The sequence below is a fragment of the Gossypium arboreum genome, chromosome 9 (genome assembly GCF_025698485.1).
Source record: "Gossypium arboreum isolate Shixiya-1 chromosome 9, ASM2569848v2, whole genome shotgun sequence".
NCBI lineage: Eukaryota > Viridiplantae > Streptophyta > Magnoliopsida > Malvales > Malvaceae > Gossypium > Gossypium arboreum.
The window spans coordinates 83,285,623-83,305,563 of record NC_069078.1 but is presented as its reverse complement, the minus strand read 5'-3'; the positions used below and the strand labels follow the sequence as shown (position 1 = coordinate 83,305,563).

Genomic DNA, 19,941 nt, shown 5'->3' with positions numbered 1-19,941 from the left:
TAAATATATTAAAATAAGTTTAATGGTTAGACATGTTGATTTTAGTTTTTTATTTAAAAACTATATAAAAGTATAGAAAAAAATACTATAAAAATAATAATAGTTTTTGTTTAATAGAAGGGTATATTAGTCGGTTCCTAATTGAGTTGGTATCTAGTTAGCATATGACACCAATTTAACTAGGGATTTTATGCATAAACAGGGGCGAAGTCAGAAAAAATTTTTGGGGGGCCAAAGAAAATTTTAATTTTTTATAGTCTATATATTTATAATTTTTAAAGAATTAAATTAAATTTTTATAATTTTAAAGGGGGCCAAAATGCAATTTTACCTTTACTAATTTAAAATTTTAAAAAATCTAAAGGGCCTAAAAGAAAATTTTCCATTTTAGGGGGGGGCCATGCCTGCCGAGGTTTAGCCCAGTAATAAAGCATGTATAATAAAATTAAAATGTATACAAATATTAAAATAAAACTTTAACTGAATGATAAATTAAATGTTTCAATAATGCAATTAGCATGAGTTTGAATCGATCATATGAATATTTTATTGATTTTTTAGTGAAAACTAAAACACCTTCAAATAATATTATTTATTTTAATTATAAAAAATATTATTATAACTCCTTACCTGATTGCCTTCACATTAACTCAATAAACCGATTAAATAATATATATATATTAAGCAATGTTTTCCTAATATATTTCTATAAAAAGAAATGCTTTAAAATCAAACTTAAAATTCACCTCAACTGGAAATTTAAATACATGACGCACATCAATTAATAAATGACGTCACAGTCCAAGAAACTGTTGCGGGGGTCTGGCCGACCAAAATCCATCGGATCGGGATACAAAGCAGAGCGACACAAGGGACAAGTAAGCCTCCCCTCCTTTACCCATCCATCTATACATTCCCTGTGGAACACATGGCTACACTTGCAAAGCTCTCTCATCTCATTCCTTTTCTCCATTGCTTCCAAGCACACACTGCATACCCTATCCTTCTTCATCACTTCATCTCCAAACCTTTTGACGAAATCACCGTATTCAATAACCCGCAGGTTGGTCATGATCATCGCTGTAACAACCTGGACAGGGACCAGGACTATTGACCCGTTCGACTGTCGGTCGAAAGGACATAACCGTCGCCGGTATGATCATCTTCTTCTGGCGGAGGTTGTTTGAAAAGACCCAGACGAGTGAATGCGTCTTTGAATAAGGACTTGACGTAGTTTACAAGGTTTAAAAAGAACATAGCAGGGATGTAATTTTTGATAATGTTCATGGGAATGCAAGAGAAAGGTTTCTTCCCCCCTTTCTTTGTTATGGGAAGTTGGGAACATATAATAGTGAATATGATATAATTAAGTTAACAGTACATTTACACCAATGAAGTTGACTATGATAATTTAAAAATGGCCCCATGATGTCTCTTTCAATAAACGTCTTGTCATCAATGCAAAGCAATAACCTATAAAAAAAGGTGTTTCTTTTCAGTGTAAAATAAAGACAAGTTGATTCATGATATTAGATTGACAACAGCAGCCTTGGTGAGAAAAAAGAAAAAGTCAAGGCTGGAAAAGTATTCCGCTGTGGTAATATGACCAAAGACGATTGTAGGTAGTAGGAAATAGGTGTAATTACGTTTGATTTTGTCACATCTTAGTAGTGCCCATGTGGAATGCTTTCCTTTTGTGCGCACTGTTCCGCAGGTAGATTAAATAAATATTGCAAAAGCCTGTTATAGGATATCATGAAATTCGATCAAAAATCGTGTATAGGATGTAACATCGCTTGAATGGTCATTGATTCGAATTAGAAGTGTCAGAAATGCTGAATAAGAACACTTCAAGGACAATGAAGAGTCAGAAAAATAAACATTCTACCCCATCGACAAGGCTTAATCTCTTGTAGAAGGGGCGGTCCATAAACACCATTATGGCCAAAGGCCAAAGAACATTTAATAGTCAAATAGTTGTAAGCTGTAAAGTACAAAATCAAAGATTAATATGCAAGGTATAATATTCCCCGGAAAATTTTCAGAAAATATCAGTCATCCTTAGCAATTCATCGAAAATTTAGAAGCTTATACATTCTGGTTAGAAATGTCATCGAGATGCATTAAAAATAGCTCTGCCAACGATACTAGTGGCCTCAATATATCGATCCACACATCTAGAGATGCAACTACTTTCCGCTCAGACTTGATCCATCAAAGCACACATCAAGATATTGTTCATAGTAGAGATTTTATGAAGTTAGCCCCAAAATAATTCTACAGAAAGCATGATGAGATGTTTCTAACACTGCAATCAAATAGCAAACACCGCAATCAAATAGCAAACACCATACTTCCATTCTCAAAGAGGACATTTAGCAATCTATGTTTCTTAGACTCCGGTACAAGTGCTGACTATGGGTACATCTAAACTTTTTCCAAAATCTTTCAGTGCTTGAAGGATCATATACCTATATCCTCCCCAGTTTCAGATACTATAGGAAAAACAAAGGGTTAAACCACCATAGGTAGTAACCAACAGCCAGCCTAGAGGTGAAATGTCCAATAACATTGTGTTCATATATAGGAACTGAAACACTTCAATATGGCAAAAAGATCTAAGCATATAAATAAACATACAAATAAGCTATGAAGTATTAACTGGTATTTTTTTCAAACCATGTTAAACCAGTGACAACTTATGTCAAACAAGCTTCTATCAGGTATGCTTCTGTGGAACAAACAAAAGTTTGAAGAATAATCTATCAAAACAAAGAAACCCATGAACTGTTGTATAAGAAAAATTAAATTGGATTCCAAATCGATATTTTGTAAAAGCATTAAGAATAAATATTTCTCCTTTGTGTGCAGAATAATTAAGAAATACTATTTTCAGGATACAATGCTTTTTATTTTAATGGAACAATTTATACGAGACTACAAATTATTTTAAACCAGACAAAAAAATACAAATATAGAGAAATACAAGAAAAGAAGTTTACAGTATCCTAGTATCCTTTTCTCAGATTCATTTCAATTCTCATTGTTTTTATCTATGTAAATTACAAAAAAGTACTTATGTGTCTCTTTGAAAAGAGACAACCTTTACGTATAGAAAGGTTTATGAATATTTATATTAATTTACATATAAATCTCTTTATATTACATATATGTATTTTTTTTCTTGTGATGAGCATAACCAGGAATGTGGTTTTTTGCTATTTTTGGGCGCTATTGTTTTTAGATTTGGGGGGCGGGGGGTTTGGTTTTAGGTATGGGTTACTAATGATGGTGTTGGGGTACTGTTGTAAGTCTTCTTCCATTCACCATGTCAGGAGATATCTGGTTTAGAAAATAAGGAAAGAAAGAAAGAGATCTATAGGATCTGAGTTGTGCTCTTGAGAGATGAAGAATCCTTTAGAGAATATTTAATTTGGGTGAAAAAGAGAAATTATTTTCGGTTTTTTAATCGTCAAAAAAATGGAGTATTTATTTTGGGTTTATTATAAATTTTTTTCTTCAAAGTAAAAATTGGTATAATTAATCATAGGTCCTTTACTTTAAAGATTACTTCTTCTGACAAATAGTACCACATGGCAAGTTAAAAAGTAAATGTGTAACTTGTGTCAGAAAATTTATAGACAGAATTAAAAGTTGAAGCATAACATTTATCAAATTGAAACCGCAAATATCGCATTAAAAGATTTGATGAAATGTAAATATAAAAAATCAAATAAGAACTAAGATAATTGTGGGTTGATCCCTCATCAACTTCCGCAGCAAAATATTTGTCTTTAGAAAAGAAATAATCTTAGAAAATGCATAAAAAATGAAGACTCCTTTTGAGTAAACTTGATGCTCTCAAGTTGTGCTATTCATGGAGGATTGTATTTCCTATCTATAAGCCCCAATCAAAGTAAATCTCATTAAAATATTCTTCCAAATCTTTAAGATAAAAGATGCATTTTATCACTTCATATCTCCTATAAATCATCTACATCCTTGTACATAAACGGGGAAAATAAATCGCATGATCCAAGGACTCTCTAATATATAATTTCCTACTACCAAAAATGATACAAATGATTACAAGTAAAAGTTTTCAAGTCCTTTGACATGCTATAACAAATTCAGCTTTTACTGTTTAAGTATTATAGATGTATTTATATTAAGAGTTAGACTATATTTTATTTATTTTACTCAAAAAAATAAATAAATTAATCCCTGTAATTAGATTAAAGAGTAATTGGTCATTTCTGTTAAAATTTTTTATTCATTTGCACTGTTAAAAACTGACGTAATTGATGAAATAATTAAACAATTACATGTAACGTGCTACATGTACTTTATTTTTAATAGCAGAAATGAATGAACTTTTTAACAGAATGACCGGTTTACTCTTTGATCTAATGTACATTAACTGATTTGCCTATTTTCTAAATGGAAGTAGTAAAATACAATCTGATCTTTAGTACAAGAGCCTTTATGATATTTAAAAATTAAAAAAATAAAAAGAGATTACAATATTTCAAAAAAAAAAAGTTAAATATGTAGAAATATTTATATATACAGTGCATTCAATATTACATTAAATGCAAATTATATTACATGATGGAAATGGGTGGGTACTAAAATGTTTTATATTCAGGTTTCTCTACATGAGACAACAGGCGGCATTAACATTGTCGTCGTTGAACATGTTGCTGATCTTATCATCACCTCGGTGAGTTACCGGAATATTCCCATGCCGATGTCCGAGATTGTACCCATGTTTGTAGTAATTATAACTCTCTTTGAACTCATTTGTTGTGTCTCTGAAGTAATCTCCGGAGGAGATGAAGTACAATGGGGGATTAGGGTAGGGCCAGAACTCGGCCCTTTTTCCCGACCTCCTTACTTGTTTCAGCACCTTGTGTCGGTCGATGTGTCCGATCACAGTTACTTTTCCCATCTTCAAGTCAACTTCCACCGAATTCACACCTAAAACAACTTTCATTAACGAGGGTAAATAAAAAATGTTATGCCAGACGGTCAGCATGAAATGAAAAATGTTTTGGGCTCCATAAAAATATTAAAATTTTAAAATATCTTAAAACAACTCGCAGAATCACATGGATGTTCCAACTAGATCTAATTAGACTAATCCATGTATTTATTCAAATAAGGAATTGAATGGTTAGAAGTAGGAACAGTTTGGAATTGATAAAAAAAAAAATCTAGAAATTAGGACAAACAATCCACAATTAAATCAATTTATTCATTTATTAATTTTAAATATTTAATTAATTATTACCGAATTAACCATTATTATATCCATGACAAACCGGAGGAAATTTAAGCAATCCAAATTTGTATGTTAAAAATTTTAATTTTTACTAAGTTAATGTTAAAATTTTTAACAATTTTCTGCGTTAAAAAGGTTAACGATTTAGTATATAAACTTGTAATCCGTTAAATGGATTTATCCTTCGCGTTGGGTTATTTTTTATTAAATTATAAAGCAAAAATTTGACAGTTAAAATATGTTATTTTTTATATATTTGAAATTTTATTTTTATATTTTATATTTATAAATTTAGGAATTTAGTTTTTTATTTTTAAATTTAAAAATTTAGGTCCAGTTATTAATATCGTTAAAATCTTTTCTGTTAAATTCATTAATATGACATATTAAAATAAAAATAAAATATTTATTTAATAGTCATGTAACAAAAAATAACATTGTGATGAATTTAAATTAACAAAGAGTTGTAACAGTGTTAACAATTATTAAAATTCACGTAAACATTTTAAATTGAAAAGTATTTAAACTAACTAATGACATTATAAAAATTGAAATATCAAATTATGTAAAAACTAGAATATAGAGTTTAATTTTCATATTTGAGCATAATATAGGGACCAAAATTGATATTTAATCATTGTTATATAATCTCAAAAAAAAAAAAAGTAAAAGGCTGTGTTTTTGACAAAAAATAAAACATTTAGAGACGTTATCAAAGCTTAGGTACCAAATTCTGTCAACAATTAAAACATAAATATTAAAATTCAAATTTGAGCATTGTATAAGGATCAAAATTGAAATTTTACCGTTGTTATATAATAATAATAATAATAATAATAATAATAATAATAATAAAGAAGTAAAAAAGGAATTGTATTTGGACACGTGTGATTCTTTTTTTCTTTTGATACTGAAATAAATAGAAATTGAAGCAGAAGCAAAGTCCAGGTATATACCTCTAAGCTTGTAAATGGCTCTTTTGACTACTCTCTCACAACCAATGCAGCACATCCTCACTTTCAGATCCACTGTCTGTAAAAAACCATATCAACTTGTATTGTAATTTGTAACTCTAATTTATTCACAAATTCTCTTCACCTTTCTTCTTATTCCTTTGTTCCTTCTTTTTTAACTCCCTTTATGTTTCATCCAGTCAGAGGAAACCCAAGGCATTAAGAAATACCATGTTGGGTCTTTTTTATTTTTAAACTTATTAATTTGTTTGCAGATTCTTTATGCACTTATTCTTATAAGATAACATTCAAATTTTAATATTTTTGCTATCATTTCTTCTATTTTTAAACAGTAGAAAACAAAAAATTTTGGTACAATAAATATGGTTCTAAGCCATCAGCATGGCCAACAAAAATGCTGTGGGAGCTTGTCCTAGGACACTACCTTCACTAAAGGTTATTTAGCTGCTGTGTTTAACTCAAATGTATGGTTTTTTGCAACATAAAAGATGGTATAGTCGAAGATTAATGAATTGATTGTTCAAATTAAACTTGTGCTTCAAACATTTCGCTATGACATGAAACATAGCATGAAGGTTTAAGACCAGGTGACATTTTGTAAGTTTGGAGTTGAAATCTTGGGTATATGAAATCTTTTCGCTCACTCTTATGGTATTTTTCTATTTTTTTTTGTATAAAACAACATATATTACAAATATTAAACTCCTTATTTAAAAAATTAATTGATGACAAAGGACGAGAATCAATACTTGAATATAAAGATTTAACTAATACGAGATAATGCGGCAAACTTGAAAGAGATATTAACAATATAGGATGAATATATCAATTGATATTTGAGTTTGGCTTCAATGTTCAATCAGGTATTAGTTTTTTTATTTTATCTCAATATGTTACTTGAAGTTGGCTTCAATATTCAATTTGGTACTCAGATCAAATGACAACATGTGGCCTAATAAATATCTGACACGTGTGCTCTCATAAACATAAGTACTTAATTAAGACAAAAAAACTCAAATACTATATAAACGTTAATAATATAATAAAATTTGGACTCTTATATCATGTGTAAGTATCCAACCTAAAATCAATCCAAATAACACCCGCCCTATCAAATGGAATCGTTAAAATGGAAGGGAAAGTTTGGGAAGATAATGGTGAAAGGTGAAGGCAAGCAAGGTAAGTAACTTAAGATGGACAAGAAAACAAAACATATTTACTTCGGGGGGGGGGGGGGGGGGATGAAAAGGAACCTGCAAAGAAAGTGGTTGACCCTTATTTGGCTTCTTGTGGTAGTAATTGGTGTTGCTGACCCCTTTTTTGTTGTCCCGGTAGCCAAAGAAACTGTTCGCGATGGCTGCTATAATTGTCCCAAATGCTCTCTCTATTAAGTTAGCCATTGATAGATATCACAAAGTAAAAGATGAAGAGAAACCGATGGAATAACACAATCCCAGCACAAGTATTCCCTTTATGGCATTTGCAGTGGCCTCCCTTGATGACTTCTAAATCTCTCGCTATAATATGAAAGAAATCCGATACTATAAAAAAGAAAGAACCATTTGTTGTGCTTATATCTATGTTGGGGGAGGGCGCCATATTTCACACGTACTTCACACGTATATTTCAAAACTATAATAATGTTGGAACCTTTTGAGAAGGAATAGTATCAAACTCTCATGCTCGATCAAACGTCTTTTCGATTGAATCGAGTCTATAATAGTTGACAGTAATAGCAGCAATAACATTATTAAAAAAAGAATATGAGATGGATTCGGGATATGGATGAGCCTGAATTTTGATGCAAAGGGAACATATATTCCTAAAATCTTGTGTACCCACCATCTTTTAGAAAAATATAAAGGGTATACAGCATACATGCAGCAATATTCAATTTAGAAAAACCTAACAAAGTTTGATTCCCTAGCACATTGTTTTTTTTTTGTTTTTCCATTTTATAAGTAAAGCCTCACAAGCTATAGATGTCATGCAAACCTACAGAAAGGAATACTATTGCATAGTGGAATAGTAGTCATAAAAATATCAGTCCATGATTTTTAATAATATCTGACAGAGTGAACAAATGCACTGATAATTATATATATTCTTCCCAAATTTACAGCCAACCACCTTAAGTCCTTTTTCTTTATTATATATTCGTGCATGTTTTCTGAAAATATACTTGAATACGAGTATGATATATAATCCAAGTGTCAATTACAAGTGTCAAATGTAACTCTAATTGCAATTTAGTTGACATATAGTGGATCAATGTAACTTGTCATATTTCGTTGGTATCAAAACTCTTAGAGCATTCTGATGAAGTTGAAATATAGAGAAAATCAAGTTAATAAAGGATATTTTGAGTACCTTCAATGTGATCGTATTTTATTAGTTGAAAAGATTTGATTTGTAAAGGAGATTACATCAGGAAGATCTCTATTGGTTCATTCAATGTTAAAAGACTTATATTGAGTAGAATTCAAAAAATTAAAAATTCACATTGATTGTAATTAAGCAAACAATTATATGGTTATTCAAGAGATGGCTTGTTTTAGTATAAATTGTTGTAACTATGAGATCAAGAAAACATTTATCTTGTTTGGTCAGGAACTTATTTTACTGCAAATTATTGTAAGTATGTTGATCGTATTGTCCAGTTTTCGACTATGCTTTTAAGGAGAAAGTCTTAGTAGGAGAGTGATTTATATTTTGTATAGGGTAAGTTTACAATTCGACGAGTAAATTGAACTCAAATGATGCCTTATATGAAGAGATTAATAATGTATTACTCTTCGAGTAAAATCCTACGTAGTATAAAGAAAATTGAAACAAAATTGAACATACACCAATACAATATCTAAAAATATATGTGAATCAAAATTCAAGAGTTTATCAAGCAAACTCAAATAGTCAATATTTTTATCAAATCAAATATGGAACACTATTGAATTCGAGTTGAGCTTTAAAGATCTTAATTTTGAATTTAGATTAGAGCCTTGATCCTCAAAATTTTAAAAAATAAATCCTATATATTTTTTAAAAAATTCTCATTAACTCCAAAATTTAATGTCACCGATACTATTAAGTCGACTCATCTAGTTTAGATACCTCAACCCTGATCATATATATATATATATATATTATGGATGGTGCTTGTCCTAGTCATAGCCTACTTGTAGTTATGTATTTTATGTTCATGTCTCTTAAAGAATGTTATCCATGTGGTTTATGCCAGTGTAGTTTATTCTGCGACAACTTTTCGTCACTAAATGCTTCAACAAGATGCGATGCCTTCTTTTATATACTTGTTTAAATCAGTGACATTTTGTTGCTTGCAATTGAATGCATAATTCGTTTATCTGAAAATGGGGAAAACAACATTTATACTCTGAGCCATCAACACACATTTCTGAGATCATAAAAACGACAAAACAGCAACACTGTCCCTTTAATTTATAACTCAATTACTAATATCATAATTTTTAATCCTTCTACTTTTAAACTCCATGGACCCTAGCTAAAGCGAGGAAGGGTTTATAATTTAAAGTTGAAAAAAGTTTTAATTAAATCATTAAATTGTATTATTCGAATACTTTCTATCAATTTAGATCTTGAATATTTGTTCGGATCAAGTTATAACTTAATTTAGGTACTTTAAATATATTCTGTGTCAAATTTGAGTTGACATTTAACGTCTAAAATAATGGTTAAGTTGAGAAAATGACCTGATTGATATAATATTAATATATTTAAAAATTCAATTAAAACTTTTTTAAATATCGAAAATCAATTTAAAATATGAATGATAAGAAAACCTTTGGTTGGATTAAACGGTAATCTCACCACATAATACGAAAAAATTACACTTTCACCACTCCACTTTAGAATAATCACAAAATTTGGTTTCTCTTACCACTATTCGAAATTATACATGAAGTGTCCCTAAACTTGAAATGGGACGTTTATTATACAAAAAAGAGCAAAAAGGAAAAGAGAAACAATGGTGAAAAGAATTGAGAATAAATAAGGAAAACCTTGAAACAACTCAATGAACCTCTTGATAAGAACTTCTAATAACAGAGGGCAAATGATACATACATTATATTCAAATTAAGTTAACTCTAAATTACAACTCAATGAATTGTGATAGCAATAATTAACACATAATTGTTTAGGCATTTCATGCCTTGATCGAGGCCTCCCAAGCTCGTGAGTACTGTGAATGATATCAACATTACCGAATGGTCTCTTGTGCACCACTATTATTGTAAGAGGTTAAAATGCAACTTTACGACTATTATTGTTTAGTTAAAAGGTTCGAATTTATGCTATCAAAGCATAACATGTTTGATAGGATCAAAGCATCACATTCAAAAATACAAATCATACCATAGAATCATTTAAAGTGGGAAGGGAGCTTCTTATGCTCCGAGGGTCCACGTTACCTATGGTTTAAGGCAAAGAATGTCACTGATATTCAAATCACGACCCACATTCCAACTTAATGGATGGGAGCCATTAGTTAAAAAGTGATGGAGTTCCCAAATTGTTAACAAGTAAAGATGTTAAGATTATACCAGTTGAAAAGGATCATCACTAGATTTAAGAAAAACAATTTTTATAAACTATAAAATGGATATAAAAATAATGATAATTTCAAAAGGTAAAAATAGATAAAATGATATATTGGTTATAAAAAAATTACTTAAAAAGTAACGATAAATTATAATTTTTTTTTCCTTTCTTTCTAATTATTTGAGAAAAATTGAAACTTAAATTCGAATTTTACGTTTAAGTAAATCATCTCGGCATCTATCTGTACATTTCCCCCCACCATATCTCTTTATCAATCCCATGTTCAATCACAAAAATATCCCAAAATAAAAATCACAAGTCTACATCCATACATATAAAACAAGAAAATATCTGTGGGTGATGATGTTACTGAGAGTGGTCCAATGGCTTATCCTTTCAGATTTATGGCAAGAAAAAATGAATCACTCCATTGATAGCGCCTATTAGATGGTCTGGCCGGTCCCAGTAATTGTACTAAACAAATACTAATGATGAAATAACATCGTATTCGGACTTGATTAACCCTTATAAAAATTCCTTTAATTACTAGGTTTTTAAATTTTTATTAGATGGGTTCGATGTAATCAAAAACTAAGATATTAATTGAAATTGAAATTGGAAATATTCAAACAAAAAAATTGATGTAGATTCAGACAAACAAAAAGGACGCCTACTGAAAACTACACAAATTACATGAAAGTAAAAATAGTGCCATAGGGGAAATGCCAGTAACCCTGATGGCAAGGCAACCATGCTAGTAATTTGGTCTCCACCTTTTCATTGAATCAAACCTTTTTGGCGATTTTTGTGAAAATTTTGAGACCAACCAAAAACAAGGATAAAAGCATGGTTGAATCACTGATGTTGGTGAAGAACTGAATATGAAAACAGAGTTCATCAAATTGAATCTACCGAGAAAAGCAAGCAAGTTGGAATGGAAATTATATTACATAGATGAAGCAAACAGAGGTCCAGAGAATGTACACATAACCGAAGTCTGCATATGGGAAAAAAAAAAAAAAAACAGGGGTTTAAGTAGGGGATTGGATAAGAAGGGGAGTGGAGTACACAAAAGGAAGACTACGAAGGATAAGGAAACGCATTCGCCTTGGAAAAGGAGCTTCATGTAACATCTGCTCAAGCAGCCTTGCCAACAGCACCGTGTACTCCTCCATCAACCCCGCCACTACTGCCACCAGAATCATCTCTTTTCCAACACTTGTTGTTCAATCAGTCTCTGGCCAAAACTGAAGTTCACTTCAAGACAGCTAAAGAAACAAAAATTTGGGTGTGTTAGTGAAGAAAAAGGCCGATGGGACACTCTGATTACTGGAGAGGGAGGGGGCGGCGGCAACAAGGCTTAGAAGTTACCAGAGTGGCGGTGGGGGTGGTGGGTTGAAATGAGGAGTTCCCTCCACCTGGAGACTGAAGACGAGCCCACATGAAAGTATACAGTGTTTTGTTTTATGTAATGATAATTATTTATATGTAAAATGGATGGCTCATGAACTCATCCTTATCATCTTCTCCATTCATTGATTGTGCAATTAATTATTTATTACTTTGTGCAGTCTCTGATATGATACGATTTCTCCCCAATTTAATGTAATAAAGTAATCTGGTTCTTCTGCCACATCATTTCTCCGGTGGAACTTTCTCAACATGCTTAGTATTTATTTAAATAATAAGGTTAAAATATTATTGGTTAAGTCTTAATTTGATTGATATTAATATTATTGTCAGTATAAAAGGACGTAGGTTTGAATGTATTGGAGTGCATTATTCTCCTATTTAAGAGGTTAGGGAGGAAGAATGAATAGTTTTAGACATTATATAAATGAAAAGAGTAAATATAATAAAACTTAAAATGAAATTAATGTTAAAAATAATGAGGTCAAAATATTAAACTATATATTGGGTTATTATTTTAGTTCAACATTTTTATTTGTATTAAATAAATTTTCTTTTGAAATGATTAATTTATATTAAGAATTAATTAAATTTAAAAGATTACAACTTTATTTAAATTAAATTTCTTTCTCACTTGTGGGTGAATTTTAGGTTTTATAAAATAAAATAAATAATATATCACATATTAATGTAACTATTATTTAAGATAAATAATATTTTATAAGTAAAAGAAGTTGAAAATAATTTAGAAATTTAAAACTATAATAAAAAGTAAATTAAAATTTTAAATTAGAAAAAAAAACAACATGCATGATGATTGAAAATAATTATTAAAATTTTATATGGTGATTTTTTATTTTTTAATCTGTCATTTATTTATAATTTTATGTATTTTAATAATAATAAAAGAAGAAGAATAAAAGAAGATAAAAAGAAAGTATAAAAGAATACTTGCTTCACATAGAATCAACAACCAATAATTTAAAAATAATATTATATTATGTCATCATCAATTAAAATAATTTTACATGTCTCACTTAGAGATAAAATTAATATATATTTATATACTTAAATTTCTATTCAAGTTATAGTTTTATTTTATTACATTAAGAAGTATGAAAATAAAAAATTTAATTATAAAATTAAAAAGTCAAAATTTTAAAATAATATTTTAACCTTAATTATTAGTTATTTTGACTTATTGATAATGAGTATTTTTTTTATACAAGATAATGACTATGCTTAGACTTTATTCAAGTTATAACTTTATTTAGAGTCAATAAAATTATCAAAATTTATTTTTAAATAGAGTTATAGCTAATAATTTTAAATTAAAATATATATATTTTTAAATGTCAATTTAGTAAAATGGTAGAAAATAAAAATATTTTCATTGGTTTAAAAGTTTTTTAAACTCGTATTTTATATATATTATAGATATATGTTAAAAGATTAAGAGTTTATTTGTATACAAATTTAAAAATAAAAGTGTTATTTAAGTGTAATAAACATAAAATTTATCTATCTAAATAAAATAAGAAGGAATAGGGAAGAACAAAAAGTAAAACCGAATTGACCTTAATATCACGCACAAGGAGAATTGACCCATTTAAAAGTATTAACTAGATTTAAGGGCTTTTTAAAATAAGTCATTATAGTTTAAGGGTTTATTTAGGTATAAAAATATTTTTAAAAAGTTATTGTAATTTAAGGACTTTTTAAATAAATCATTATAGTTTAGGGTTTTTTTAATATATAAGCTAAAATAGTACAAGGAAATAACATATATTAATTAATTAATATATGTAATATTTATTTAACATTTAAATTATTTTCGGAAGCTATGCAAGTGGTCAATTCTGGTCGACGGTTTAGTCGACCACCATAATCATTTTCTTTGTAATGACGATTAGGTTGAGAAATTTTGAAATTTGGCTAACTGTCTCAACTAGCTTCTTTTTCTGGGCGATTCATTGCCGAAATTTGGAGGTTTTTGCCGTTTATTGATGAAGTTATTTGACACAAGAAAAGCCTGAAATTTGCTGGATGGAGAAGACGACGATTTTTTTGTTCCCTTTTTTTCTGTTTTGTTATTTTTTTTGTTTATTTTGGGTTTATGTTGAGACCGGTTTCAGACTTCTCTAGATGGATTTTTCAGGCCCAAATAACAAACGGACTAATTTTTAAAAAACAAAATAATTAGAATCTTATTTGGTTTAACCAATTAAATAAGAAAAAAAACTAAAAATTTAATCTATTTGTCCTTATCTATGATTCCTGTAACCTTCTTCCCTCTTATTATAAAAACAACTTCAAGCTAAAGTAGTAAGAAAAGGCCCATTGGGTACTTTATTTTATACAGTAATTGCCTATTTCTTCACAGCATATGCATTACTCCTGGGATACAATTTACAAAGCCTGATCAATTTTCATATGATGATACAGTGGGAAATGGATAACCTACCTGCAGCCAGTGTCAACATCATCCAGAATAACCTAAGATATAAGTTATCTCTATATTCCCCATGACAAGAACGATCACAATAGTCATAATGATAACAGCAAGAAATAATAGGGTGCTCGAGCGATGATGATGATGCGTGGGAGTTGCCTTTGATGGCACTGATGGACCCATTTGGCCGCTACCTTGCTCACCATCTTGTTTCACCCTCTGTCTCGGTTTAGGAGAAGATTCTTCAGCAATACCCCCGCTGCCATCGAACTTGAATGGTTCATTCTCGTTATCCGACTCATCAGAGCTAGAAGTCTCTCCTGTAGCTTCTGCTTCTGTGACCTGCATTGCAAGCATTGAAAGATATAATTCAATTAACCTACATTATACTCGATCTTATCCAAAACGCAGAGAAAGGTAAGATAAATACACTTCAATATTAGCTATTCCTGGTCACCCTACCTCAGTTAAAGCAGATTGAACTTCTTCTTCATCAAGGCTGCCACTTCTCACTTTGTCATCATCAGCACAGCCTGCAGACACCTTCATTGGCCCAGTAGAAAGTTGTTTGCAAGCGTATTCTTCTTGGAGCAGTACCCTGATTTACAACGTTGTCTGGACTTGGCCGTTGCTGAGGTCCACGGATCCTAATCCTGATTCCAGTTTCAGTTCCGAAGTTTTTCAGAATTTGATTGTTGCAGAGGCTGGTAGGCTCTAGCATTCACTCTGGTTGTACGGAGATCGCCACCGTCATTCATATAATTCTTCGGACTGGCTAATTGTTGCAAATTATCAATATTACCCATTGCTGAATCAGTGGATGAAGTTGCTTGGCGAACTGAATAATTTCCAAGATCACCAACATTTCCGATTCGACTCTCTTGGTTATAAAGTACGGTTTGAGCATGGCTAGACTCAAAAGGATCTTCGCATTGGCCAAAAGCTACTTGCTAAGTATGTGAAACAATAAAAGGTATAAAAATAAAGGTTTTAGCTTCAATCTAGATGTAGTTATAGTATAAAACTATTTTATATACTCTCGTAAATAATTTTAATAGGAGAGAAAATAGCTTAAACGCATTTAAATTGTATTGTTATAGTTAAGATGAAACTCAATTAATTATAAAAGTAGTTTTATTTATAATAGCTATCATTTATAATAACATTTCGTTATAACAATCAAATTTCTAGTAGAATTCATTTATTTTGTTTTATTTTAACCCTTTGTATCATATTTTTACTTATAATAATAACCTTCATAGTTATAAAGTACATTCTTTATTAAATTGATTTTTTTAATAACATATTACCTAAAATTTTAAGTAAAAATATAGCTATTTCATATAAGCAAACATACTAATTATAATTTACTAAATAAAAATAATCTTAATTAAAATATTATTTTAATACACTATTAAGTTCTCTAATTAAACATTCTACTATGAAATTGAAACATTATAAACTTATAAATTAATTATTTGAATTTAATAATTCATGATAAATTAATCAATTTAATTTGATAATGCATATTGATTAATTGAACTTGTTAAAAGGATTTCATAATTAATGAAGTGAAAGAATGTATAACAAAAAAATGCATAAAAGCAAGAACGCATACACATGTTATACATCTTTTAATTTTATTGATTTGAATCTTATATGAAAATTCATGATATGAATTATATGGCAGGTTTATAACAATTCTCTCAATAATAGACAAAATATTAACGGACAAATGGAGTTATTATAGAGAAGATTGATTGTATTATAAAATTATTAAACTAAAAAAATTCAAAATATCTAAACATTTAATTATTACCTTATTGGGCTGATCATGTATGTAAAAGTTCAGCCACAAAGTCCAATAACGTAAAAGTTTCAGGTCCAGAACCGAAGGCATACGACACCAAGCTGTCATCATTTTTTGTATTTTCAGTTTTCTTAGATATTCAAGAATTAATAGGTTAAATAGGCCATATCTGTCAAAAAAGAGTTTGTTTTTTTTAAATTTGAGGAAATACATCATTTTAGAAAATGTGTGAAAGCTCATTTAGTTGGGTGAGCTTTCTGCTAATATGTCAAAAAAATGTACTCAATTCACACGTTCTCTAAAAATAATCTATTTCTCTAAATTTTATAAAAATTGACCTATTCGTCAATTAACATTTTGTTCTATCATATATATATATATATATATAGCTAATTTTACTCAATTAATAAACAAAAAATAAATGTGGGAAGTAGAAAAAAAAAAAAGAAAAAGAAAAGCCTCTTACATACAAGGAGGACAAGAAAAAAGCAGCCACAAGTAATATAGAACATTTGTATTTTATTTAAGGGTAAACTATAAAAATTGACACTTTTGTTTACCTCAGATTACATTTTAGTCAATTACGTTATTGTTTTGTTACAAAGTGATCCCTCTACTATTAAGCTCCGTTACCTCCCTATCGGCAATCCTATATTGCAGTCCAAATAGGATTTAAATGCTAACTTGAATGTCCAATTCAGATGAGAATAAGTTTTTAATTAAATAAATTTAATTAATTAAAAATTTTAAATTAATTGCATTTTAAAATGAAAAAAAAAACCGTTCGTTTCTTTTTTCTTTTAGTTTTCTTTTTCATTTTGATTGAAAAATTATTCCCATCTCAATTGGACATCCAAGTTGGCATTTAAAACTCATTTGGACTATCACGTAGGATTGTCGTTAGGGAGGTAACGGAGCTTAACGACAAAGTAATTACTTCATAACGAAACGATAATATAAGTGACTAAAACATAACATCTCAAACATAAGTGACTAAAATATAATTAGGCAAAAAAAATAACTATTTTTATAATTTACTCCTTTATTTAAATCTTTTGGATTTGGTCTAAAAAAAATAAAAATCTATTGTTTAAAAACCATTTATTCTTTGGTTAGATTACAAATTGAGGGAAGAATAAAATTTGGAATTCGAGCTTTATAAATAAATAAAAACAAGAACGGAAGAGCTTCTCCCTTGAAAAGATAAAAGGGAATAAGGGCAGCTCTAATATGTAGATGCCAAAATTATCTCCAATATGAAGAATAAATGATAGGAATATTGCTTATGCTCAACCAACGATCATTTGTACTGTTGTTAAATGTAACAGTTTACATACATACGCTGTGAAGAGCAGCGAAAGATATATGCTATGGTTCCGGCTCCGGCATCGTCGATTGTGAACTGTTTTCGGTGGTTTCTTCCGATAACGGCGGTGGGGAAAGACAACTACAGCGGCAAGTAGGACAAGATGAGTGGGAAGATAACCACCGCTGGATGCATTGTACATGGAATCCATGGTTACACTTTGCCAACACTTGAATTCCCTCTCCCTCCACGAATTCAGATAAGCAAATCGCGCATTCAGCTTCCGCTCCCGCCAACTTCATCCCACTCGTGTAAACCAGCGTCGGCGCCGCCACCATGAGTGCCGCACCTGCCTCCCCCACGGGCTTTCTCTGCTCAACTTCTTCATCATCTGCTTCCGCAATGTCGTTGCGGAAATGACGCGGGCGGCGACCCTCACTGCCACGCAGGAAGCAGCGGATGGCGGCGTTAAGAGCCAAAGAGCATATTAAACCACAAAAGAGAATGATCAACACCGTGGCTACATTAGCTTCCAAGTCATTCGATTTTGGGTAAGACCGCCACCTGCAAGTATGGGGGCTACACGTAGACGTTGAAGTGGAAGACATTTCTGGTTCCCCTGACGAAAGCTGCGGGGACAACCGCACCAGGCGCTCACCGGTCGCCTGCGGCTGCGGTCTCATTTCGTTTATGAAAATTCTGGGGGTATTGGCTTCGGATAAAAAAAGAAAAAGGAGAGAATGAATGATTGCGTGGGGAGTAGAGAGGAGGAGGATTTATAACCATAATTTAGCATCCAAAAATGCATACGTGCACTCGAGGTTTCACAATTCCCTTGTCGCAATTATTAAATGCTTTTAGCTGTTTAAAAATTCTGGTGGGGTCTTAGACTTGGACCGACCCTTTTTCTAACCAAAAGGCCCTTCTTTTCACTAATTTTCATTCGTAAGCAGTAATAATCACCTCCCTTCTCACTAACTTACTATAGAATATATTCTACATTAATTAATTGTAAGCAACGTGAAATCTAAAGAAGCATCTTCCACCATTTTCCAGAATGTATGAATGCATTGATGTTATGAGACGATGGCCGGCCATTCATTCATATTCTCTCTCTCTCTTAATCATAGAGATAGCCATTTGTCTTTCTTTAATTAACTACGGGCGATGGACTCTAACAGTGTGTTTTTGAGGTTTTCAGACAAGGTGGACCCCAGGGAAAGGTCTATAAGCTTATAGAAGAGGGCACTCCAAAACACTGCTGATTTTTAATTTGGTAGTATTACTTGAAATCGGAAGGGAGAGAGCAATCCTTCCCTTTATATCAACATTATTACTATTGTAGCCATCCACATATCGCTACGTCTCAATGCATTAATATTTTAAAATTAACGATTATATTTGTTTTCATGTAATTATAAAAAAAATTATAAATTAATTTTCTTTTACCAGTTAGTCCACACATATACAGGATGATATTTCAAAATTTTACCCAAACAAAATTAGTTAATACTAATTTAAAATTGATTTTATTATGTAATCTGTTTTCACATTTTATTTCTTTAATAATGGCAATAATGTGAAATACTTAAAATTCTTAGACTATATATATACATTTTTAAATACAATTTTCCGGTTAAAACTTTTTACTATGTATTGTATTTTTAAATTATAATTTGATTATCAAGTCACTGATTTTTATTCAACTGTAAGTCTAATTTCATTTAAAAATTATAAAATTTAATTCAATCTATTTATAAATTAATTTTTTATTCTAATCTCCAATTCAATCCAATTTCATTCACTATGATTTTTTATAGTAACTTTATAATTACGTGTCAGAGAGTGTGGAGATTGAGACAAATACGGTCCACATATGATTTGTGGAGTGGAGCAGCCACGAGGGCCACCATGGCCAGTACTAATACCAGAAACTTCCATTGGGGGGAAAACCAAGGGGCGTGCATTAATATAAACAGCGCACCAACCACATCATTTTATAAAAACAAACAACGGGATATTGCCATATCTGCCTTTGCCTCCAGGTAACTGCACAGTGACAGTGGCTTCCTCATCCATTTCTCCACCAATCTTTTTGGCCCACTTCCTTGCTCTCGCATCTATTGC

The 19,941-nt window shown here is 30.5% G+C and overlaps 3 protein-coding genes and 1 long non-coding RNA gene across 5 annotated transcripts; all 4 read right to left on the bottom strand.

Annotated features, from left to right (window-relative positions):
* Positions 1–781: 781 nt before the first annotated feature.
* LOC108455432 (E3 ubiquitin-protein ligase RHA1B-like) lies at positions 782–1,078 on the bottom strand. The gene has a single exon (XM_017753989.1). The coding sequence runs from the start codon at positions 1,076–1,078 to the stop codon at positions 782–784; it is 297 nt and encodes a 98-aa protein (XP_017609478.1).
* Positions 1,079–4,526: 3,448 nt separating this feature from the next.
* On the bottom strand, positions 4,527–7,872 carry LOC108456376 (heavy metal-associated isoprenylated plant protein 30-like). 2 transcript variants are annotated; one of them, XM_017754971.2, is made up of 3 exons: positions 7,512–7,872; positions 6,241–6,316; positions 4,527–4,989 (listed from the first exon to the last, which is right to left on the bottom strand). In XM_017754971.2, the coding sequence occupies exons 1-3, from the start codon at positions 7,656–7,658 to the stop codon at positions 4,655–4,657; spliced, it is 558 nt and encodes a 185-aa protein (XP_017610460.1). In that variant the 5' UTR covers positions 7,659–7,872; the 3' UTR covers positions 4,527–4,654. The 2 variants fall into 2 exon arrangements, with proteins under 2 accessions (XP_017610460.1, XP_017610461.1); XM_017754972.2 differs by having other exon boundaries at positions 4,527–4,980; positions 7,512–7,870.
* A 3,893-nt stretch (positions 7,873–11,765) lies between these two features.
* Positions 11,766–12,478, bottom strand: LOC108455777 (uncharacterized). Its single transcript, XR_001866824.2, has 2 exons — positions 12,208–12,478; positions 11,766–12,104 (listed from the first exon to the last, which is right to left on the bottom strand). It is a non-coding gene; the product is annotated as an uncharacterized LOC108455777 (long non-coding RNA).
* Positions 12,479–17,876: 5,398 nt separating this feature from the next.
* LOC108457455 (RING-H2 finger protein ATL79-like) lies at positions 17,877–18,497 on the bottom strand. Its single transcript, XM_017756530.2, has one exon. It carries the CDS (start codon positions 18,495–18,497, stop codon positions 17,877–17,879), a length of 621 nt encoding a protein of 206 aa, XP_017612019.1.
* Positions 18,498–19,941: the final 1,444 nt, after the last annotated feature.